Source organism: Symphalangus syndactylus, chromosome 4 (genome assembly GCF_028878055.3).
Source record: "Symphalangus syndactylus isolate Jambi chromosome 4, NHGRI_mSymSyn1-v2.1_pri, whole genome shotgun sequence".
Taxonomy (NCBI): Eukaryota; Metazoa; Chordata; class Mammalia; order Primates; family Hylobatidae; genus Symphalangus; species Symphalangus syndactylus.
The window spans coordinates 75929372-75954554 of NC_072426.2; the positions used below are offsets into that span (position 1 = coordinate 75929372).

General features: G+C 45.9%; 1 protein-coding gene across 31 annotated transcripts in view; it reads right to left on the reverse strand.

The window, feature by feature from the left end:
- PARD3 (par-3 family cell polarity regulator) overlaps positions 1 to 24889 on the reverse strand; it is a 712145-nt gene extending 687256 nt beyond the window's left edge. For all 31 annotated transcript variants that reach the window (XM_063638016.1, XM_063638015.1, XM_055275119.2 and 28 more), the window contains exon 1: positions 24764 to 24889. In XM_063638016.1, coding sequence (XP_063494086.1) covers positions 24764 to 24883 — 120 coding nt within the window. In that variant the 5' untranslated portion in view covers positions 24884 to 24889. The remainder of the gene's footprint in view (positions 1 to 24763) is intronic.
- Positions 24890 to 25183: the final 294 nt, after the last annotated feature.

The window sequence follows — 25183 nt, forward strand, 5'->3', positions numbered from 1 at the left end:
AAATAAAATACGCTCACACATTGTCTTCTACTTCCTCTGCTGGTACTAATTTACCAATCAGTCTGATCCCTAGGGAGGCACGCACAGTAATGACGCTGATGCAGAAACAAGAGGAAGAAATATGCTAAAATTATTTCACCGGGAACAGCACTGAGCAGCCACAGCAGAGTAACTGAAAGTGACAGAGAATGGAAACTTAGCAGCTCTGCTCTCCCCATGATAAGGCTAGCAAGCCCGGACTGAAATCCTCCTATCCTTAGGATGCTTCTGTTAGGGCCAGAACTGCTGAAAAACCAGCATCCATGCAATGCAGAGGCTGCAAGCGAATGAGAAGCTGAAGTACCAGGAAAGAGGGAAAAAAAAATGAGTATTCCCTTTAAAACGAAGCAAAAAATAAATAAGTTATGGCTGAATTGATTAAAAAATTTAAAAGATGAAAAGTTTTATTGTAAGATTTGTGTAAATATTCCAGCAAATGTATGCTAATGTAAGTAGGGTTTTTTCCTTAAGATTTACTAAGTCATGCAAAAACTGACTGCATTTCTTTAATCTGTAAAGTTACATAAAAAGATCATTTAGCGCTTGAAAGAAACCAAAAAAATGGCCTGTGACCCAAAAATAAATTCCAAGCCTTTCCTGGAAATTCCAACAGTCAGTCATGGCCATCCCTTCCAACCCAGCCTCCTACACGCATGCACAGGGATGCACACGCATGACACGTGCATGGGCGCACACACAGACACACACATTTACTGATCATTCGAGAGTATCAAAAAATACAAAATAACTCACTTGGAAGAAAAGACGAGTGCAGCCCAACTGTATTCTCAACTGCTTACTCCTCTATTCAGTTAGATAATAGGAAATACGACTGTTTCCAGTAACAGCATACAAAACCTGGCTAGACATAAACTATCACTGCGTAACATTCTACACTGCCCTGAGTGAGAGGCACTGACACTTGTACCCGTCACTAACGAGCAGCAGCTACATAGGAAGCCAACAGCCAACACAGGCAACCCTGACAGTCCCGGGCAGAAGCTGCTGGCCTGAGTCTCATCACCTGTGTCCCTCTCGATGCTCCACCACACTGCTGGCAGCCGCAAAACCAAGGCTCCAAAGCTCCCCAGCATCCCACTGTGGGCAGCGTCATCACCAAGCGCGGGACCAGGCCAGGGCCTCCTCCCCAGGAAGCTGGCTCGAAGCCAACACTGAGCCCTGGATAAAGAGGACGAGCTCCTGAGCTCCTCCAAAGGATGGCTTCAGCCCTCACGTGAAGAGACAAGACACGGGGACATGTGGCAAAGAAGGACAGTGAAAGAGATGGGTCCCCACAGCCTCAACCCGTCACAGCCAGGCATGGTGGTGAGCACCTGGAGTCCCAGTGCCTTGGGAGGCCCAGCTGTGACAATCGCCTGAGGCCAGGGGTTCAAAATCCCATCTCCACAAAAAAAAATTTTTTTAATTAGTCACTGTAGTCCTAGCACTTTGAGTGGCTGAAGTGGGAGGACCACTGGAGCCCAGGAGGTCGAGGCTACAGTGAGCTGTGATTGCACCACTGCACCCTAGCTAGGCAGACACAGCCACACCCTGCCTCGTTAAAAAAAAAAAAAAAAAAAAACACACACACAATCAGGACACTGGCTGAGACTCTTCCCACGGAGCCAAAATTGTGGCTGTCACCTCCTCTGACCCAAGAGCCTACAAACTGAATGCTTTGTTACACACGGACTTCCCTCTCCGCTTCCTGCTTTTTCAACTCCACTCCAACCTCTTCTGAGCCTCCCTCGGCCACTTCCCAGGACACATCACGTGCTCGCTCAGATATGTGCCTCGTTCCTGCCTCACAATGTGCGCCCACGTGCTTGCCCCTGACCTGCGCACCACTGCACCACTAGCTCCTCCGAGAAGTGCACCCACGTGGTCTTTGCGGAGCTCTCTGGCTCCGCCCAACGCTGGGCGGGAGAAGACCTATGGAGACAGAATGGAGTCTACAGGCTCTTCCCTGTAGAAAGAAAAGTACAAGGTCTCGCTATGTTGCCCAAGCAGGTCTCACACTCCTGGCCTCAAGCAAAGCGCCTGCCTCAGTCTCCTGGGACTGGAGGTGCAGGCACCGCGCCCAGCACCAGCTCTCTGTTTTTCTTTACTATAGCAGCACCCATTCTCCCATTATCAACACGTCACAAAACTCTACTTAGCAGAGTATAGCAAATGCTAAAATATACCTCAATATTCACTTATGTTTAACTATAAAAGATTAAAAACACTCAGAGTCACAAAGCCAGGAGTATTTCTTAACAGCACTAGTCGTGGCTGCCCTGCAGTTCTCAAATACACTGTTTCCCCACAAGGATACATGTCCCCCTGTTCTGTCTACCTAGGAACAAGTCGCCACCCCCTGGAGTTGCACCTGCACCCAGGAGCTCTACAGTGACCTGTGCAGCAGCAAATCCAGCAGCAGGAAGCAGAGGACTCCAGGCACTGCTCAAGCCTACAGGCTGCTGGGTGAACACCCTCCCCAAAGAAGGAGACTGCAGCAATCCTCCTTGATGGTATCAGCTCAGTCTCTCTTAAATGTTCATCCACTTTTAATTATTTACGACTAATAAAACATGTAATAACATGGTCAAAATTATCGGAGTAACTTCCTTTCAAAAAGCACATGTTTGTACAGGGACTCTTTATATACCTTGAACTCAACATAATCTACTTTTGCATCTCCCTGGGTTGTGGGTGGAGAATCTGCAAAGGCACCACCATCTGGGCAGTGCCTGGGGCTGCAGCAGGGACTGCAGGCGTGGGCTCCAGCAGTGGCACTCAGTGTGGCACTGAGAAGCCCAGGGTGGTGCAGACAGCCTTGAGCCCACCTGGGGAGCTGGGGGGCCGTCCCAGAGGCCACAAAGAGCTTTCTGAACAAAAAGCACAGCTCTGGCAGCAGTGCAGATGAAAAAATGGGAGAGCCAAGAGAGAGAAAAGGAGGGGCAGAGTATCCCAGGCCAGGGACAACACACGAACGCAAGGGAGCTGGAGGGCAGTAGGACTCCAGGGCAGCAGTGAGAGTCAGTTCTGCCATGATCAGGGAGAGGGAAGGAAGGGGTCGTGGCGGTAACAGGAAAAGGGCAGGCTGGGGTCAGTTTTCATGCTGATAAATTTGAATTCTACTTGGAAAACCACATAGAACCCATGGAGTTCTCTGTACTAGTCAGGGATATAAAAGCTATCCATAGAAAGTTTACTCTGGGGAGGCTGGGCACGGTGCCTCACGCCTGTAATCCCAGCACTTTGGGAGGTCAAGGCAGCCAGATCACCTGAGGTCAGGAGTTTGAGACCAGCCTGACCAACATGGAGAAACCCCATCTCTACTAAAAACGCAAAATCAGCTGGGCGTGGTGGCACGCAACCATAATCCCAGCTACTTGGGAGGCTGAGGCAGGAGAATTGCTTGAACCTGGGAGGCAGAGGTTGCAGTGAGATTGCACTCCAGCCTGGGCAACAAGAGCGAAACTCCATCTCAAAAAAAAAAAAAAAAAAAATTTACTCTGGGGAAACGTGAAGGGTGGATCATTTCACATAAGACTGCAATATTCATGAACCAAGAGATAATCCGTAACAAATGGTGGCTGAAAAACTGTTTATTCCCAAAGCCTGAAACCATCAATTAGATGTAAAGTATCTCATTTTAAGAAAAATGAATGAATTTAAGAAATACCACATTTACAGTGGACTTGCATCTTATTCAAAGGATAAGCTCTAAACAGCAGAGGTAAGCAAACTCAACATATGGTTGAATTATACTTGAAAACTCCATTTAATCTCCCATAAGTACAAAGAGATGCTCTCACAATCGGCGGGGGGTGGGGGGACTCATGAACAGATATCACACAGGGGACAAGGGTTTCCACTTGCAATGTCACCTTCAGTCCTGGCCACATACTCCATACAGGGATGGCCACATAACCACCTATACCCTTTCCACTGTATGTTTCTGCCTCTGCTGAGGATGTAGACTTTTTAATCTATTAGACATCCCTGCAATGCCATACCCCTAAAACTTCTCCCAAAAAAATTTCACTTCAGAAAAATAACTGACTCTTCTTCAAATATGACATTTCTTTGATAAATAGTATATTATTTATTACCAGGCACACAAAAGTTAATTTCTATCATTTTCCAAAATCTTATCTAAGAAAGGCAGATTCATAGAAGTTCTATCAGTAAACAGATCACTACAAGAACTGCCTTCTGAACACTGTTCATTAGTAGAATGATGAAATTACTGCATTCCCACCTCTGTGTATGAACTTGGGGGTACTACGGCTTATGGACTTCACAGTATATTCCCATAAAGAAATGAGTGGAACCACCACTTTGAATCTCTTAGAAGATGCCACATAAACCTAAGATGTTATTATCATTACCTCTTTCTACCACATAGCCTGGGAAAGTTGTTAGATCTTTGGGCTCATGAAATATGAACACAAACTACTTAAGTTTGTCAGCTTCAAAAGTTCAGGACATACATTTTATTGCCCTTGCCCAGATCAACAAAAAGATGACTTTGAAACATGACACATAACAATAAAAATGTTTGATGTTATATGTGATACACACGCATATGCACACACACATATCTATGGCAGAATAAAGATAACCACAAGGCCTTGGACACTCCTCACACTGACAAGTGGAGTCTGCATGCCCTGCCCTGAATCTAGGCAGGCTTACTGACTAATTTGGCAAATAGAATACAGGGACAATAAAGCTGTGCTGTCTTCCAGGTCTAAAACTTGAGAGAGTGACAGCTGCTTCTTCCTGACTCTTGGGATACTGTCTAGGAGCTCTGAGCCACAGTACAAGAAGTCCAACCATCCGGAGACCTCTATGCTAGAGACACCATATGCAGGTGCTCCAGTCAACAAGTCCCAGCTGAGGGTTGCTTGCACTGAAGGACACTGGCTGTGGGATTGATTGTGGCTTTGGCAAGATTAAAATCATGGCAGGTCCGGAGGGTGATGCCCAATTCCAGTTCACTGGTAGTAAAACATATTTCAGAGCGGGCATGGTAGTTCATGCCTATAATCCCAGCACTTTGAGAGGCCAAGGGAAGAGCCTCACTTAAGCCCAGGAATTTGTGACCAGCCTGGGCAACGTAGTATGACCCTGTCTCTACATAAATTCAAAAATTAGCCAGGCATGGTGGCACGCATCTGTAGTCCCTGCTACTCGGGAGGCTGAGAGGTGGGAGAATCACTTGAGCCCAGCATTTTGAGGCTGTAGTGAGCTGACTGCACCACCGTACTCCAGCCTGGGCAACAGAGCAAGACCCTGTCTCAAAAAACACCAGGTGTGGTGGCTCATGCCTGTAATCCCAGCACTTTAGGAGGCCGAGGTGGGCGGATCACCTGAGGTAGGGAGTTCAAGACCAGCCTGACCAACATGAAGAAACTCCATCTCTACTAAAAATACAAAATTAGCCGGGCGTGGTGGCGCATGCCTGTAATCCCAGCTACTCGGGAGGCTGAGGCAGGAGAATCACTTGAACCCAAGAGGTGGAGGTTGTAGTGAGCTGAGATCGTGCCATTGCACTCCAGCCTGGGCAACAAGAGTGAAACTCCATCTCAAAAATAATAACATAACATAACATAACATAACATAACATAACATAACATAAAATAAAATAAAAAAGTCAACTCTTATACTCACACAGGTGGGATGAATTGACATATAGAGACACTGCTTTCATGATCTTACACTTCAAGTTAAGGTCTTTAAAAACTCCAGCTGTGAAAGCAGTATACATGGGTTCTAAACTGTGCCTCATCTGTTAAATTCCTAGGCTAATCCAAGTTCCATGGAAAAGCTAATGTCAACTCATCATGTGATAATTCAATTTGTACAATAAACTATGAACCTGAAAAAAACAAAATAAAAAAAAGTCCCAGCTGAGCCCCACATTCTAGTTAGTTACCCCCACCAAACACCAGATATATGAATGGAGCCATCTAGGACTTTCCAGGCCAGGTCATCATCTGCCAGGTAAATACATGCAAGTAACCCCAAGTGGCACAGAAGAATAACCCAGCTCAGCCCTGCCCAAATTCCTGGCCCACAAAATCATGAGATGTAATTAAATCATTGTTGATTTAAGCCATTAAGTTTTGGGTTGGTTATGCAGCAACACCTAAATATAAACTAGTGTTCAAAAAACATTTTTACTATCAACTTGGGGTTAAGCGCTATTTGAAACTGCTGAATATTATTTTTAAAATTCTTACATGGACATTACTATCAGACATATTATGTCTTTAGAGTAATTTCTATCAGGTCTATAAAATTCAGTACTAGTCAGTTCCTACAGTTGCAGTAGATTTGAAGAAAATATTTTAAAATAGTATTTCAAAGAACTGCACTTTGCAGCCCTGAAAGTACCCTTGAAGAAATTATTTCCTGGCCAGATGTAGTGGTTCACACTTGTAATCCCAGCACTTTGGCAGACCGAGGCAAGTGGATCACCTGAGGTTAGGAGTTCAAGGCCAGCCTGGCCAAAATGGCAAAACCCCGTCTCTACTAAAAATATAAAAATTAGCCAGGCATGGTGGTACATGCCTGTAATCCCAGCTACTTGGGAGGCTGATGCAGGAGAATCACTTGAACTCAGGAGACCGAGGTTGCCGTGAGCTGAGATCGTGCCACTGCACTCCAGCCTAGATGGCAGGGCAAGATTCCATCTCAAAAAAAATAAAATAAATGAAATAAAATAAATCCATGGACATACAAATTGTCAGACCCATGGTTAGGTTCATGAGGCAGCACAACCAGGAGCTTATATTTGCCAACAACAGCCAGGCCCACTGGCAATCTGGTGTCATGAGGGGACTTGTTCAGTGGGACTGTTACAAGGAGCTAAGTAAGTGGTTGACAAGGTCCTGCTCTGTCACCCAAGCTGGAGTGCAGGGCACAACCATAACTGACTGCATCCTTGAACTCTTGGGCTCAAGCGATTCTCCCACCTCAGCCTCCCGAGTAGCTGAGACTACAGGTGCATGCCATCCTGCCTGGCTAATTTATGTTTATTCTTTGTAGAGACAGGGTTTCACTATGTTGCCCAGGCTGGTCTCAACTCCTGGCCTCAAGCAATCCTCCCACTTTCAGTCTCCCAACGTGCTGGGATTACAGGTGTGAGCCACTGCACCTGGCCAAAGTAAAGTCTAAACATGTAGAAAACAAATCCCTTACCTACTTTGTGAGAGTGTGCTAACAGTCTTCTCTAATACTACTGCTCCATCCAACAAAAATGGATGTGCATCCACAAACAAGCTTGAAAAGCAACTCTTGCAAGAGAAGTATTCTGTCCACTACTCAGAAGCCCTCATCTCTGCTTTACCCAAAACCAAATACCGTAGTTGACCTGTTTCTATATATACAAACACCCAGAGGACATAACCTGGCTCAAATGATAACTCATATATTTTACTCAAACTGGCCTTTCCTTCCCCCATCTCATTACAACTCCCCCGTGCTGCCTCTCACTGCCCTTCCTTAACCAATTTCTGTTTAGTAGAAGTGGCTATTAGACTAGACATCATTTAGAGTCAACAGCTAAAACCTAAGGACGACTTTGCACATGTGTTGTCTCTGTTTCTACAAATAAAACTCAACAAAATTAACAGGCAGGAGAATTGAATGACTTCAAAAGTCAAAAATGAAAATATATCCAGCCTGGGCAACAGAACAAGACTCGGTCTCAAAAAAGAAAACACACAAAGAAAATATACAGACTGGGTATGGTAGCTCACCCCTGTAACCCCAGTGCTATGGGAGGCTGAGGCAAGAGGATCACTTGAGACCAAAAGTTCAAGATTAGCCTGGGCAACTTAGCAAGAACCCATCTCTACAAAAAGAAAAAAAAAATGCTTAATGAGCTGGGCTTGGTAGCATGTACCTGTAGTCCTAGCTACTCAGGAGGCTGAGGCAGGAAGATCACTTAAGCCCAGCAATTTGAGGCTGCAGTGAGCTACTGATGGCACCACTGTACTCCAGCCTGGGGAACACAGCAAGCGCAAAACCCTGTCCCATGAAGAAGGAGGAGAAGGAGAAGGAGAAAGGTGAAGAAGAAATGAGAAGAAAGGAGGAGGAGGAGGAGAAGAAAAAAAAAAAAACAACCATGCCGGGCGCAGTGGCTCACAACTGTAATTCCAGCACTTTGGGAGGCTGAGGCAGATGGATCACCTGAGGTCAGGAGTTCGAGACTACCCTGACCAACATGGTGAAACCCCATCTCTACTAAAAATACAAAAATTAGCCAGACGTGATGGTGGGTGCCTGTAATCCCAGCTGCTTGGGAAGCTGAGGCAGGAGAATCACTAGAACCCGGGAGGCGGAGGTTGCAGTGAGCCAAGATGGCGCCATTGCACTCCAGACTAGGGAAGAGAGTGAGACTCCGTCTCCAAAAAAAAAAAAAACCCCACACATACAGGCTGATCCACTGTCACACAAGCGACCAGCCCTTGGGCATGCTGGCTGATCCTCTCAACTTGTGTTTTGGAAATTTCCATGCACAGTCCAAAGGCGAGCAGGGTTGCAAATCACATAATGCAACAACTCCAAAGGGTCTGGAGGTTGGCCTGGGCCAGGAGTCCTCCACCCTGGCTGCACAGACAACCACCTGAAGAGCTTCCTGAGGAGCTTTACAGAAACACCAATCTCCAACCCTGACCCAGAGACCTCACCCCCTTGGTTTATACGGAGCTTAGGTATCAGCATTCTAAAACCTTTGCTGCCAAGGTTAAGAGCAGTTGCTCTAGCACCAACTGGGGATGTCACTCAGGCTGAAGTGCAGTGGCGTGATCTTGGCTCACTGCAACCTCCACCTCCCGGGATCAAGCAATTCTCCTGCCTCAGCCTCCCGAGTAGCTGGGACTACAGGCGCCTGCCACCACACCCAGCTAATCTGTGTGTTTTTAGTAGAGATGGGGTTTCACCAGATGGGCTGGTCTCCAACTCCTGACCTCAGGTGATCCACCCGCCTCAGCCTCCCAAAGTGCTGGAATTACAAGCAGAAGCCACCATGCCCGGCCTCAATACAGATTCCTATACGGAAGTGTCTAGAATGGGCGCCGACATTGTACATTTCCAGCAAGTTCCCAAGAGATGCCAGTGCTGCTGGCCCTTAGGCCACACCAGAGAAGCAAGGGTCTTTGACAGCTAGCTATGCGCCTTTTTTACCCTCACTAGCCTGAAGCTGATCCCAAAGGTGGACTTCTTCCCTGAACCCATAAGCCATTCAAGCAAACCCAAGTCAGGAAAAAACCCTGTTCTTCTCCCGTGGGATCACTTAGTCTTTCTTATGGAATTGGAGCATCCTAAAATGCACATCAGTTTGTCATGGTATAGCGATTCACTGTGCAGGCTCTGAAGTTAGAGTCTGCCAAAGGCAGCCAAGTCAGCTGGGTACGGTGGCTGACACTTGCAATCCCAGCACTTAGCTGAAGATCAGCTTGTGCAGAAAAGTAAAACCTCGTCTCCACAAAAAAAAAAAAAAAGTTAGCCAAGTGTGGTGGTGCATGCCTATAGTCCCAGCTACTTGTGAAGCTGAGGCAGGAAGATCACTTGAGCCCAGAAGTTCAAGACCAGCCTGGGCAATACAGTGAGACTCCATCTCTACAAACATAAAAATAAATTAACTAGGCATAGGTGGTACACACCTGTAGTCCCAGCTACTCGGGAGGCTGAGGCAGGAGGACTGCTTGAGCCCAGGAGATTGAGGCTGCAGTGAGCCATGATCATGCCACTGCACTCCAGTCTGGGTGACAGAGCAAGACCCTCAGTTGTGCAACCTCCCAAAAAAAAAAAAAAAAATGTTTCTTATCCTCTCTAGCCCAAGCTTACTCATCTGTAAACTCTGGATTACACCAATATCACAACTCCATGAGATTAACATATACACATAAAGCACTGAGCCCAGCACATAGGGCCTGATACAACATGTGCCGTGAGTGCTTACCATTACTCTTGATAATAATGGTAATACTGGCCAGGCACGGTGGCCCACGCCTGTAAATCCCAGCACTTTGGGAGGTCGAGGTAGGCGAATCACCTGAGGTCAGGAGTTCAAGACCAGCCTGGCAAACATGGTGAAACCCCATCTCTACTAAAAATACAAAAAATTAGCCAGGCGTGGTGGTGGGCACCTGTAATCCCTGCTACTCGGGAGGCTGAGGCAGGAGAATTACTTGAACCCGGGAGGCGAAGCCTGCAGTGAGCCGCGATCATGCCACTGCACGCCTGGGCGACAGAGCGAGACTCTGTCTCGAAAAAATAAAAAATAATAATGGTAATACTACCATTTTCTGATACCACTGTCTCCTGGATTTCCTCCTTGCTGTCTGAAACTCCTTCACAGTAAGTTAGGAATGAAAAACAAGTGACAGGTTTCACTGTTGTTAAAACGGTACCTTTCCAACAACCTCCCAAACTAATAGGAAGATAAATAATGCCCCTGATAAAAGCACCTCTTATGCAAGAGCTTTCGATCATGAGTCCTGACCTAAAAAGCTTTCTAACACCAAAAGCAGAGACTGAGCTGAAAATACCACTCCCCGGAATCTATAAAGCAAGCAGCTTCATTTCTCATCGGTAAAGAAACTATGCAGGGCCAAAACTCTTCTGCCTCGGACTAAAATCTCCCCTATCAAAACACACTAAGTTCTGTCGAAAATTCTCCCAATTATTTCTCTGCAATTTTGTTATAAAACACTTGAGTATTCTGGAAAGTTTTTGAAAGCATCATTCATCACTTTCATTAGCAAAGCACAAAAACAAAGGGGAAGCGTGAAGGCAAGAGACAGACGCACATAAATACATTCCAATCTCCCGTGCTGCTAGGTCCTTTTCACATCCTGTAGGAAACTAAAACTTGGAATTTCAAACACACTCACATGAAAAAATGTTTACAAATAAATACAGGAAGGGATTAGAGTCAAAACAGGAGCGCTGCGCCACTAGATAAGCTTTATTACTTCAATCACTGCTTAGTGACTTCTCTAAATACATATGGGGAGTGAGAAGAAGCATTATTTTAATTAATGAGATGTTTAAGGTCTTCAAAGAGGAAAACAACCCCTTCAATACTGTGGTATGAAAAAGACGGATGAGGCCGGGCGTGGTGGCTCACGCTTGTAATCCCAGCACTTTGGGAGGCCGAGGCGGGCGGATCACGAGGTCAGGAGATCGAGACCACGGTGAAACCCCATCTCTACTAAAAATACAAAAAATTAGCCGGGCGTGGTGGCGGGCGCCTGTAGTCCCAGCTACTCGGAGAGGCTGAGGCAGGAGAATGGCGTGAACCCGGGAGGCGGAGCTTGCAGTGAGCCGAGATTGCGCCACTGCACTCCAGCCTGGGCGACAGAGCGAGACTCCCTCTCAAAAAAAAAAAAAAAAAAAAAAAAAAAAAAGACGGATGAGAGGAGGTAGTCCTCTTGAATACAAAGCCAGGGTGTTGATAACTGCAAGTCTGACTTCATCGCACTGCCTGCCAAGCCCAGAATGTGAATGAGCCTTCAAGACGCCACTCCCTATTTAGTATGATAAATAGGTCAACTCCTGGGTGAAGTCTTCAGGTGATTGGCACTGGGTGCCTTTAGCTGAACTAAAGTATTAAAAGTTGCATCAATCTGTCAACCCTTACAACTACCTACCTAAGCAAAAGATGTTCTGTGTTCCTTTATTGCTGATTTAGCTGCCCGAAATCACCATCTTATGGTGCCCAAAATCACATCTTGAGAATTATGGGCACATGAATTATAGAGGCCTATATAATAAGGATTAGAGAAGTCACAAAAATGTCAACTTTTCCATTTATTTTATACCACAGATTATCTATTTGAGCTCCAGGGTATTCTCAGAACCATTACTAATTAATAAACACTAAAGGCCTTTAAAACATCTCTTTTTAACATTTATCCTTTCCAAGTTTTAAAAGTATTTTTAATGAAAAATGTGTAAGTGATGCCTTTTAATATACTTTAAATACAGCAAATAAATTTTATGTAATTTCCTTTGAAGCAGCAGTGTTGTGGCTGCAATTATTTAGGCAGTAACAAGTAGAAAGTCCTACACAGCTAAGACAGCTAGACAAACACAATTCTCCTTGACCTGTAAAAGAATCAGCTTAAACTGTTGGGTGATCTTTAGATCTTCATTCTTAGCTAAATGATGCATACATACTAACACTGGAATTTCTAAAGCACTTTTAGAAAAATAAAAAAAGTAGCCCTTTAACAGACAACCTGGAAAAACAACACTTGATATCATAAACAAGAATCAAGCTGACTTTCTGAAATAGCCATTAAAATTTTGCCTAATATGTTTGAAACTTGAAGAGAAAGAAAAAGATCTAATACTGACAGAATCTATTACATGAAAGGGGCATTGTCTACAGCGAATCACTTAATCTCCATGACACCCTACAAAGATGACAATCCCAAATTACAGATAGGAAAACAGACTTACAGAGCTTGCATTATGTGTCAAAGCTTTGGTCCGGGGGGCCCAAACCAAAACCTGGAAAAGCTCTTCCATTATGGACATGTTTGGAGCATCCAAATCAATATCACTGGGATTTTATTTCTTAAATTGCAAAAGAAGGTTTCCTTGGTGACTTTTTTTTTTAAGGGAGACAGTTTTGCCACATGATTTCCCACATGTAGTGAAGTTCTAATGAGGACGAGATAAAACAATTTAGAAAAGCCTATTCTAGTGAGCCTTAATCACTGGCAAACACTCCTGGTAAAAACAAAGGGGCAGTACAGCTAACATGTAGTCCACCTGGCCTCCTACAATACTTTTTCACATTCTCTCTTTGAACCCAGACAACAACCCCACAAAGCAGGTGGTATTAAAAGGCAGGACTCCCAACCAGGCACGGTGACTCACGCCTGTAATCCCAGCCCTCTGGGAAGCCGAGGCGGGTGGATCACTTGAGGTCAGGAATTCGAGACCAGCCTGGCCAAACCCCGTCTCTACTAAAAATGCAAAAAAAAAAAAAAAAAAAAAAAAAAAAAACTAGCTGGGCGTGGTGGTGCATGCCTGTAATCCCAGCTACTTGGGAGGCTGAGGTGAGAGAATCAGTTGAACCCAGGAGACGGAGGTTGCAGTGAGCCGAGATCAAACCACTGCACTCCAGCCTGGGCAACAGAGTGAGACTCCGTCTCAAAAAAAATAGAAGGCAGGAATCACATGCTCACAAAGGTACTTCTCTTAACTCTCCATAAATGTCTGGGAGAGATTCCTCTTCAGAATCCTGATCCATGATGTGTTGCTCTGATGTTTTTGCTTCCTAGAAGCAAAATACCCATCACCAAACTTTCCACTTTCAGCTAACGGTGTTTTTGCAAACATCTGTGTGAGTCTTAAAACGTAACAGATAAAAATGACCCCACCATAGAAAGTTCAGGAGTTGGCTGGGCGCGGTGGCTCACGCCTGTCATCTCAGCACTTTGGGAGGCAGAGGCGGGCGGATGACTTTAGGTCAGGAGTTCAAGACTCCATCAAGACCAGCCTGGCGAACACGGTGAAACCCCATCTCTACTAAAAATACAAAAATTTAGCCAGGCATGGTGGTTGGAACCTATAATCCCAGCTACTTGGGAGGCTGAGGTTGTAGAATTGCTTGAACCCAGGAGGTGGAGGTTGCAGAGAGCCGAGATCGCGCCATCGCACTCCAGCCTGGGTGACAGAGCAAGACTCCATCTCGGAAAATAAAAAAAAATAATAAATAATAACAGTAATAAAAGTTCAGGAGTTTATTAGCATTGCAAGTTTCCTTGGAAAAAATATTCCTGATAGGATGTGCCTTCATAATTTAAAATATATTTATTTCATATTCCTCAACAGGACAACTGCTAAAATGCCACCACCTTCCAGATGCAGTAAAAAATAGTTACCAATCCAAATGATGCACTTAGAGATCTACTTGATTTTCGTTTTTTTGAGATGAAGTCTCACTCTATCCCCCAGGCTGGAGTGCAATGACAGGATCTCAGCTCATTGCAACCTCTGCCTCCCGGGTTCAAGCGATTCTCGCTACTCAGACTCCCAAGTTCCTGGTATTACAGGCGCCTGCCATCACACTCAGCTAAATTTTTTTGTATTTTTAATAGAGATGGGGTTTCGTCATGTTGGCCATGCTGGTCTTGAACTCCTGGCCTCAAGTGATCCACCCACCTTGGCCTCCCAAAGTGCTGGGATTACAGGCATGAGCCACTGCACTTGGCCAAGATCAACTTGATTTGTCTAGAAGATTTTTTTTCCAGATCTCTAACAAAGTGGTAAAGGTACCAAATCCTATGTTCAACATTAATGAATTTAGTGATTAGTCATATCCTGTGTTGTAGTACATCAGGAACCAATATCCTGCACATTTTACCTCCTTCTTCTGCAGGTGCTGCTGTCTGTAATAAAAGAAATCCAAGTTTAGAGTATAACCCTGCTGGGCAGGAATCTGGCTAACCATTATTCACATATGGCTTTGCACACTGGGTTTCAGCATTATAAATGACACGTGTTAAATGCCTTTGTGGTATAAGAAAATACGTTCCCTGGAAGAGTTGTTTTCTTTTTTCCTTTGTCCCTCAGACTTCTAAAGAGTTTATTTTTTAATTTTGGACTTAACATTGGACTTAGAGAAGAAAATTAAAACAGACATAAAAACTTTTTTCCAATTGTATTGTCTATGTAAAAGAAATTTAACAAAAAAACCTAGTCTCATATATACCACCTACACAAAAACAACACTCCTTTCTTTGTGTTTTTAATATTAATACACATCTTTTGATTGGTTAGCAATTTTAGGTTTTTGAGACACAATATCAAGTTGATTTCTTAAGTGTTGAAGAAGGAAACACTGATTTTTAGTGTAGTCTATCTCAAAGAGGCTTTTTGAAACATATAAACCCTATAATATAGATTAGTTTTCTAATCTAAAGGGATGCGGTACAATCAACAAAAAGGGAAAGGCCGGGCGCAGTGGCTCACGCCTATAATCCCAGCACTTTGCGAGGCTGAGGCAGGCGGATCATGAGGTCAGGAGTTCAAGACCAGCCTGGCCAACATGGTGAAATCCCATCTCTACTAAAAATACAAAAAATTAGCCAGGTGTGGTGGCAGGCGCCTGTAATCCCAGCTACTCGGGAGGCTGAGACAGGAGAATCGCTTGAACCCAGGAGGCAGAGGTTGCAGTGAGCCGAGACTGTGCCACTGCACTGCAGCCTGGGCAACAGAGTGAGACTCCGTCTCAAATAAAAGAAGGGAAAAACCAGACACTAGAAAAATATACATCTGAGTTCCAAAAACTTAAATCTTACAGTGTCTGAATAGTTAAAAACACCAAGATTGGGAGAACGTTGACTTGACTGTCATCTCTAAAATGACTTAAATTTATACCACCATAAAACATCAACCCCAGAAATACACACGTATGTGCATATATATATATATACCGTACAGTTCATATCATGCAATATCATACATCTGTAATTCACAAAGGGAACTGTCTTAGTCACTTCTGAGCATGATGTGATTTACATTAAAAGATACTTATCTTGGGACAATAAGAAATTCTAGGGCCGGGCGCGGTGGCTAACGCCTGTAATCCCAGCACTTTGGGAGGCTGAGACGGGCAGATCACGAGGTCAGGAGATCAAGACCATCCTGGCTAACACGGTGAAACCCCGTCTCTACTAAAAATACAAAAAAATTAGCCAGGCGTGGTAGTGGGCACCTGTAGTCCCAGCTACTCGGGAGGCTGAGGCAGGAGAATGGCATGAACCTAGGGAGGTGGAGCTTGCAGTGAGCCGAAATCGCGTCACTGCACTCCAGCCTAGGCGACAGAGCAAGACTCTGTCTCAAAAAGACAAAAAAAAAAAAAAAGAAAAGAAAAAGAAATTCTGAAGGGCACCCTAGACAAATTTTTTTTTTTTTCTGTTAGAGACAGAGTCTCGCTGTGTCACCCAAGCTGGAATGCAGTGACACCATCATAGTTCACTGCAATCTCAAACTCCTGAGCTCAAGCAATCCTCCCACATCAGCCTCCTGAGCAGCTGGGACTAAAGATGCACACAACCATGCCTGGCTAATTTTTTTTTTTTTTTTTTTTTTTTTTTTTTTGAGATGAATCTCCCCATCGCCCAGGCTGGAGTGCAGTGTCACAATCTTGGCTCACTGCAACCTCTGCCTCCCAGGGTTCAAGTGATTCTCTTGCCTCAGCCTCCCGAGTAGCTGTGATTATAGGCGTGCACCACCATGCCCAGCTATTTTTTGTACTTTAAGTAGAGACGGGGTTTCACTACTTTGGCCAGGCTCGAACTCCTGACCTCATGATCCGCCCACCTTGGCCTCCCAAAGTACTGGGATTATAGGCGTGAGCCACCATGCCTGGCCTATGCCTGGCTAATTTTTTTAAAAAGAGATGGGGTCTCACTATGTTGCCCAGGCTGGGTCTTGAACTCTTGGCCTCAAGCAATCCTCCCACCTCAGCTTCCCAAAGCACTGGGATTACAGGCGTGAGCCTTCTCACCCAGCCAACCCTAGGCAAAATTTACCCTAACTCTCAACAGCATCCATTTGACCTGGAGAGCAAGCCCTGTCATTTCAAAGTTGGGGGGAGGCAAAATATTCTCACAGCATGGGTGGGAGGAGTAAGAGGTCCTGGACCCTGTATAACCATCTGAAAAGCCACTGCACATCACTTATGGTCCCATGAGCACCAAAACCAACCATGCAGAGCAGGAGTCCCTGCACAGCTCAGGGAACTGGCAGTGGGAGTCCAGCCCAGCACCTCTGAATATGAGAACATGGGGAAACAGAGGCTCACAGAGCTTGTAAGATTTGCCAAAGCTCAAAATTTCTGGGAGCCAAAGCCAAATGCTGGAAAGGCTGGTCCATTACGTGCATCCTTGGGGCATTCTCAACCTCCACTGCACAAAGGTAGCTGGCGAGCTGGGTAAAAGGAGTCTCTGGCTAAAGAACAATTGGTGAAGCCCTTAGAGGAGGTAGGGGGTAGCACACAGAGACCAGGGGACCTGGAGGCTCAGCAGCCAGGAGCTTACCAGACAATAAACAGGACACACTGGTCAGGCCTGAGAAAGCAGGGATTCCACACTATATGGAAAACTCCTGAAGACAGCCAGTTTTCATTTGAAGTGTTTTGAGCATCTCTGATACACATATATATGTCATTTTATGAAATGCTCAGAACTATAAAATACCTAAAAATGGAGCATTGTTCATAGTGGCTTATGCAGTCTATTTTTCTAACATCTTTATTGACATATAATCACATAACCATAAACTCCATCCATTGAAAGTATACACTTGAATAGAACTGTGCAACCATCACCATGATCTTAGAATATTTTCATCATCCCAAAAAGAAACCTCATAGCCATTCACGGTCTCCATTACCCCAAACTCCCAGTCGTAGCGAAACACCACTCTACTGTCTCTATAGAGCTACCCACTCTGGTCATTTTATAGGAACAGAATTATACAATATGTGGGCTTGCTGCCATGAACACTGATATACAGTTTGTGTGTACACATTTTCATTTCTCTTGTGTGTTTGTGTGTATACATATAAAGAGTATATATAAAATATATACAGAATAGAGTACAGAGAGCATATACAAAATATACTCTGTTTAGGTGAAAAAAATAAATAATTGATATTTAAAGTCACTTGGATGTGGAGCTTGAAATTTTATTTGCAAGGACCAATATGAGTTGATGGAGAAAAAAGGAATACACAAAAGTAATATTTAAATGGCAAAAACCACGTAAAGATAGCAGGCCAGATGCAAGAAGGCACAGACCTATACACGAAAGTTATTTTAACTTTATTTACTGAATTTACTTTTATTTATTTACTAAAATTTTTACTTATTTACTAAGTAAGTTAAAACAAAGTTATTTTTACTTATTTGCTAAAATTTAGGCCAGGCATGGTGGCTCATGCCTGTAATCCCAGCACTCTGGGGGACCAAGGCAGGTGGATTGCTTGAGCTCAGGTGTTTGAGATCAGCCTAGCCAACATGGCGAGATGCTGTCTCTACAAAAACTACAAAAATTAGCCAGGTGTGGTGGCACATAACTGTAGTCCCAGCTACTTGGGGGGCTGAGGCAGGAGGATCACTTGAGCTTGGGAGGTTGAGGCTGCAGTGAGCAGAGATCACGCCACTTCACTCCAGCCTGGGTGACAAAGACCCTGTCTCAAAAAAAAAAAAAGAAAGAAAGAAAAAACTTGTAAATAATGACTAAAAGACGAAAAAAATCAGTCACCTTTCTACTTTATTCACTGAACTCGGCATTTGTTTTGATAAAGATTTGCTTTTGTACAGAAAAGGTACCCAAAACAGGTAAAACTGTATACATTTACTGATGTCCAGCTCTACTGCCATTGACCTTGGTCCCAGCCAGGAATGCTGAGCGAGTGGCCAAGCAGGATGAAAGCATGCTGTGTGGGCTTAGCATGTCATCTCCCCCTGCTGGAAAATTACCTATAGAAAGCACCTTCTGGCCCAATCTTACATGTTTATTTCCATCCTTGAAAAAAAAATAGAGGGCTCTAATCATCTATGGGGAGCTCAGCATCACCAACTTTCACCCAACTCTGTGGGGAGGTAGAACCTCCCAGGACAGATGGAGGATCCATCTGTAGGTTTGCATCCAAGTGGGACTTTAAATATTCCCTCCACAACCAATTCATCCATGTCTACCATAAGCCAAGAAGCGCTTCACATCCACCAGATTCTCTCTGAGAATCTCAGATCCTAAACATTCCTACTTAGTCCTGGCACTCAGCCAAGCATCTCAACTGACGGAATCAGAGGCGCCAGACCAAGCATAGGTGTGTTCCAGGGCCAGATTCTCACACAGCCCTGGCCACCTGCCTTGAACCTCACCCAGTGCGAATCCCAGGAGGGTTCTCTGCTTGATCTGAAAAACAAACTGAACTCCCTCAAGACAGCTGATACGAAAGAGTAACTTCTAGGTACTCCAAACCTCATTAAATCTTAGTTTCCATTACAAGCTGTTTGTGCCAGTATGTCAAACACACCAAACCTTAAAGTCCTTTAAATTCACAAGTGCTGATGATAGTCCTCTCAGCAGAAGTGTATTTTTGTGTGAGACCAGTGTAACATGTTGATTCTCAACTTTCTATTTACTCAACATTCTGACTGCAATGTGACAGAAACGGGCTATTAACTAAGACTGAAGCTCAGCCACCACTTCAAACATTTCACCCGGAGGGAGGAAGGGTGCACAGATACACTTGAAAACCACACAGCACAGCCCAAGCATCTGAGTCGGTACAGGAGCTACACCCAGGACGTCCCCAGTAGAGGCAGCAGGCAGGGAGAAAGATCCTCTAGCAGCTTGGAATGGAGAGCTAGCCTCCTGGAGATGGCTGTCTGGGCTAAGACTCACAAATGAGTGCAAGGAAGGAGCAAACATTCCAGGGCAGAAGAAACAGAAAATGCCAGAACAGAAGCAGCAAAGTGTATGTGAGTCCCAGGGGGTGGAGCAGCTGCAGAGAGAGTGGCTGGAAGGCAAGAGGGGTCCCTACAGGGACAGGCTGTGCTCAGAAGGCAGGACTTTGAGAACGTGGGACAAAGGCCCTTCAGCACCAGAGGACAATGTGACTTGAATTCTAGAAAGATCAGCCTTTCAAAAATGTTTAGTTTCTTTTTCCTTTTTGAGAGGGAAGGCAGAAAATGTTAAAAAAAAATAATAAAGCTGCTTTCATTTCACTATTTTTATGCGTGCCTCTATTTTCTTTCAATCTCTGCAACAGTACAACTATTTTCCTAAAAGTTTCAATACACTTGTAAATGAATAACATGCAGTCACACATTTATTCACAGAAAAATTCCATACCAACCACAAGATTTTTCATAAAAACCATGACTGTCATTATGTTACTAATCAACAGTCTCCCGCCACCAAAAAAACACATTTTCAGAAGTTTCTGTCCACGAACTCAACTTTTTAAAAAATACAGGTCAAGCATCCCTAATTGAAAAATCCAAAATCCAAAATACTCCAAAATCTGAAACTTACTGAGCACCCACATGACGCCACACCTGGAAAATTCCACACATAAGTACTTAACACAGACTTCTTTTCAAGCACAAAAATACTGTATAAAATTACCTTCAGGCTATGTGTACAAGGTACGTAGGAAACATAAATTCTAACAATACATTAGACTTGGGTTCCATCTTCAACCTATCTCATTATATATACAAAAATATCCCAAAGTCCAGAACAATCCAAAATACTTCTGTGGTCCCAAGTATTTTGGATAAAGGATGCTCAACCAGTAATAACAGGTTGCTATTAAATCACTCTAAAGTGATGTGCTTGGGGACAGAAGCCAGAGGCCCCAATAATCAACCTGTAATCAAGCCAACACCCACAGCTTTTGCTTCCCCAGCCCATACACACATGCAACACACAATTTTGTTCTCCCGATTGTGGTGCTGCACGTCATTCAACCTAACATTCTTACCTATCCTTCAGTGAAATTACATGCTGCATTTTTAAGTAAAGGGGAAAAATCCAAGCAGCAATAGTGGGACACTTGGGAAAGTTCCCTGGGTGTAAAACTGCTTGGTGGATAAAACATATTGGTGATTCCATTCATCTTTATGAAACAGCTAGTATGGGCCGGGCCCAGGACTTTAGAGTTTCCCTCTCATCATCCTGTTCAATACTTACATTAACCCTGCCGGGGAATATTCCACTTGAGATAATGGGGCCCTGTAGGGTTGGTGTACCCAAGGTTAAATGGCTTGTAAACCTAAGTCACCAAACCCAATCCAAAGCTCCCCTACAGGCTGAGAGGAGGGCTATGAGGGAGGTGGAAACAGTGAGCAAAGGGGCTCCAGCACCTCCTCGCCCTCACTTTTGCCCTTCACTCTCTCCTTCCCCTTTTGGTCACTCAACAACATTTATTTAGAATGAAATGCTAAGGAATTATCCATCCAAACCTCATCTAAGGTTGCTCAGGTCATCCTACTTGTTACCCTGACTCTTAGCTAAACACCACGGTCCTTCCTACTGCACGAAGTCTCAGGGTCTTGCCCTGACATTCCGTCCTCCTCAGTTTGATCCTGACCCCCTGGGCTGAATGCCTGAATCGCCTTTGTCCATACTGCCTTCCTGGAATGCCCTCCCTTTCACTTCTCAGAATTGTAGCAGACATTCTGCAGATTCACACACCTAGACCCCAACTGCAGACCTCAGACCCAGAGCCCATCTGCCCCTGCAGGCAGGTGCCTTACCCAGTTAGCAAGCACTGCCCTATATCAAGGTCAGCCTTCCCACCAGCCAAGCCCAGTTCAAATCCTAGCGACTAAATGAGACTCCCACACACACCCCATAATGATAGCACCCACCTCCAAAATCCAGAAGCGATTACTGACTGTATCACACTGGTGCCAATTAATGCTACCACCTACTGTTATTTATACTGTTATATATTCTTCCTGTCTCCTAGATTATACTTTTTTTGAAAATTGCACGAATTCAGTCTTACATTTTTTTCATAGAGCATGACTTTTTATACACAGTAGCCCTTCAACCAACCCCACACTTAGCGCTGCAGCTCAGCACCGTGTCCACCTGGAATCACGGGTGTCAGGTCGCAAGCGCAGAAGAACAGATGCAGACACAGTCCATCCTCCCATCCTGCGCCCTCATGAGAACGGTCCATGTAACGCGGTTCCCAGTGTCTAGCACCGCACTGCCCTCAGCGAGGCTCCTAATGCAGATGGGTGGATGAGGATGAACAGCTATTCCCACCCATCAGTGATCACAACCACAAAAACATCTTTCGTGAGAGGAAAAAAAAAAATGTCACACATGACTAAGCGTAAGCCTCCAAATATCTACTCACTGAGGACATGTCTAGTATTAAATCATGACACTTCACTATCCAGAAAAATTGATTTGTGTAACCTGAAGAGAAAACAGCTCAGATGCAATGCCAGAAAATTAACCCCACCACACCAGAAAATGTTTACTGCAGAGAAAGCCTTGGTCATTTGAGAGTTGGGACCTTTCTCTTTTCCTTTTTATTTTTTTATTTTTGGCTTGGTTGGTTATTATACAAAGCCATAAACATGATCTGCCCACATTTTTCCCCACCAGATGGGAGTTCATCACGCCACATGTCACCTAGCAACCTAAACACCACTCCACAACTATCCAGCCACCCAATTCTTCACACAGAATTTCTCTTGTTCTATTAGGCAATACGGGTAAGGAACAGAGAATAAAAGTTAAAAGTGTTAAGTACATATTAACACTTCCTCATCACTTAATATAGAATGGGAAAAGTAGTAAGGAAGACTAAAAATTAATCTTAATCATTGTCTAGCAATTTCAGAAGAAAAACGAGAAAAAGGAAACCTAGAAGACGCTCCAGCTCTGGCAACATTTGAGGGTCAACAATCTTGGGATCCAATGACTGAACTTGGTATACTGCAAAGTCCCCGTTAACATTCAACTACAGAACTCTAAGTTGTACTTAAAGAACATGTAAGTGTTGCAACCCCTGACCCATCTCTGACCCTCCCTCTCATCTCCAACTCCCATGTCACTAGCACCCTCCCTTCGTTCAGCTCATAGGCCCCTTTTCTCTTTGCGACACCTTCCCAGACACCCTTAAGAAAACTGCACTCCCTTTTCTATGCCCTGTGAAACAACCACTGCTAATCGTTAATAACAAGGACCAGGTCCGTGACCAAGGCCCTGCACTCTAGCCACCCAGCATTCCAGAGGCCACCTCTTCTCCCCATGTCACCACCAGCTCCTTCACCTGGAGGATCGCGCAGCCTCTTGCTCAGCCTCTCACAGCCAGTGGGTCCCTTAGACGTCCAGCACCCAGAACAGTGCTGTGGACACAGTCAAAGCTTCAGAATTTCTGTAAAACGAATGCCTCAAACAACTACATTTGAACTACTGCCAAACAGGCAGTTCAGCCTATGTCTATTTTGTGCACGATCAAACATGGGACACAGTAGGTAAAACAATTTTAATCACATAAAATTAGTAAAGTGAAAGAAAATGTGGATCACCCTCTCCCTATTCAGGAGCCTAGAAGTACTGCAGAGTGCGTATTACTTTATTTCTCTTTCCTTGCACAATTTATTTTGTTGGTTTCCAGAGTGCCTGAACAATTTGAGTACTCTTTTGGAACATTTAAAGCATAAACTGTCACACATAAACAACACTTAAAAATGCTAAATGTCCATTTAGATGGTTTTCTTTCCCTTTGTCAGCTTTGCAAGATAAACAGGTGCCCAATTCCCACTAATTTTATTTGATTTTCAATAAAAGAGTTCAACTGTAAGGAACATAACAGAGCTATTAAAGCCAACGTCTTCTATCCTTGTGTCGTGTCTCTAAACGTCCCCCAAAATTATCTTTAAAAGGCCAAATTTATGCTATTTTTTCCAATATATACTAAAAGCAAAACAAAAGTCTAAAAAGCTTTTACTTCTTAATTTCTGAGAGCACTGAAGATGCCACCGGAGTACCCCGTGTACGCTCAATAGGGCTGACCAAGCCACTTTCCAACGTCATTTGCAGCCCCCAAGCCCACAGGGGCCAGGCCACTGTCGGGGACAAATGGGAAATACTGCACCCAAGCGAATGCGCTCCCCACCAAAGAGGACTCTACTACAAAAGAAATATATCCCCGGGTGCTTGGGAGAAACTTCAGCGTGGGCTGTTGTCAAACACAGACGCAGTCGGTAAAACAATTTAACAAAATGCCTTTTCACTTCTGACACATAGTAGAGGAATGCTGTGAAGTGGAGACAATGTTATCACTCCACCAGGAAAAAGGGAAATCCACTCAACTCCCAAGTCAGGCCGGCTCCGCAGCCCAGCCACATGGAACCAGCCCGGGATAGGTAGGAGCTGAGGTCCTCGCAGGAAAACTTTTCATTCCGCGACTCTTCCAAGGTTGTGCTTTCCAGAGCCCAGCAAGTGGGATCAGCTCAGTAAATGCTCGCAAGCGAGTGCCGAGTGCCAGCGGTAGCCCTCCCGGGAACGCCTCCCAGACTCCAAGTCGGCGACTCCCCAAACCCTGCAGCCCCCGGACGCGCCGGGCTGCCCCTGTCGGCCCCTGCCAGCGGGGGACAAGGAGGAAAAGACCCCCCGCCGCTGTCCCGCCCCCGCCCCCGCCCGAGGAAGGGAGAGGAGACAGAAAGCTCGCAGCCCGCCTCCGTCGGGAGGGCAGTCACGAAACTCTCCTCACACCAAAAGTTCCCAGTCCCCGGCCTGTGCCCGCGGGGCCTGGGAGCCGGGAGAGGCCTGGGGCTGGATTTCCCGGCCCGCGCCCCCTGCGCGCCGGCTCGGGGCTTGGCTGGGTCTGCAGACTCCGGGGAGGTGCCCAGGGCCGGCCTGTGCGCCGCTGCCCGGCTCGCCCTGCGCTACCGAGGCCGGAGCTCCCGGGCGGAGGGTGAGGGCAGGGGCCGCGGGACCCGGCTGGGTGCCCCCGAGCCTGCGCCCCGGCCCGCGCGGAGAACTTTGGCGCCCGCAGCCCGGGGCGGGGGCCGCCCGCGAGGCCGGCCCGGCCGCACTTTCCCTTTCCCCGCCTCCCTGCGCCTCTCCTCCCCCTTCCAGGAAGCGCCATATTGATCCCGGCGCCGTCCCCGCCGCCGCCCCCTCCCCGCCCGCACCCTCGGCCCCTCACCTTGGCGATGGCCTTCCGGTAGCGGGTCACCGCCTGCTGGATGAGGCTGAAAACTTTCATGTGGCCGTCCCCGCACGGCACGACCACCCGGGTCCGTCCGAAGCACACGGTCACTTTCATGCCGCCGCCGCCGCAGGCGGGCCCGCGCCCCTTGCCGAGCGCAGCCGGAGCAGCCGAGGCCGGGACCGGGGACGCTGGGCGCAGAGGAGCCGCGGGGGACTCGGGCGCGCGGGCGGCTAGGGGCGCGGGCGGGCGGCGGCGACGCCGGGGGGCTGCTCAGCTCGCATGCCCGGCCCGGCCGCCCTCGCCTTGCCTTGCTTCGCCCGGGGCTCACCTCGCCTCTCCCCGCCGCGGCGCCCGCAGCCTCCGGCCACCTGTTCGGCGTCTCGGCGCGCTCGCCGGCGGCTGCCCGGGGCTGTG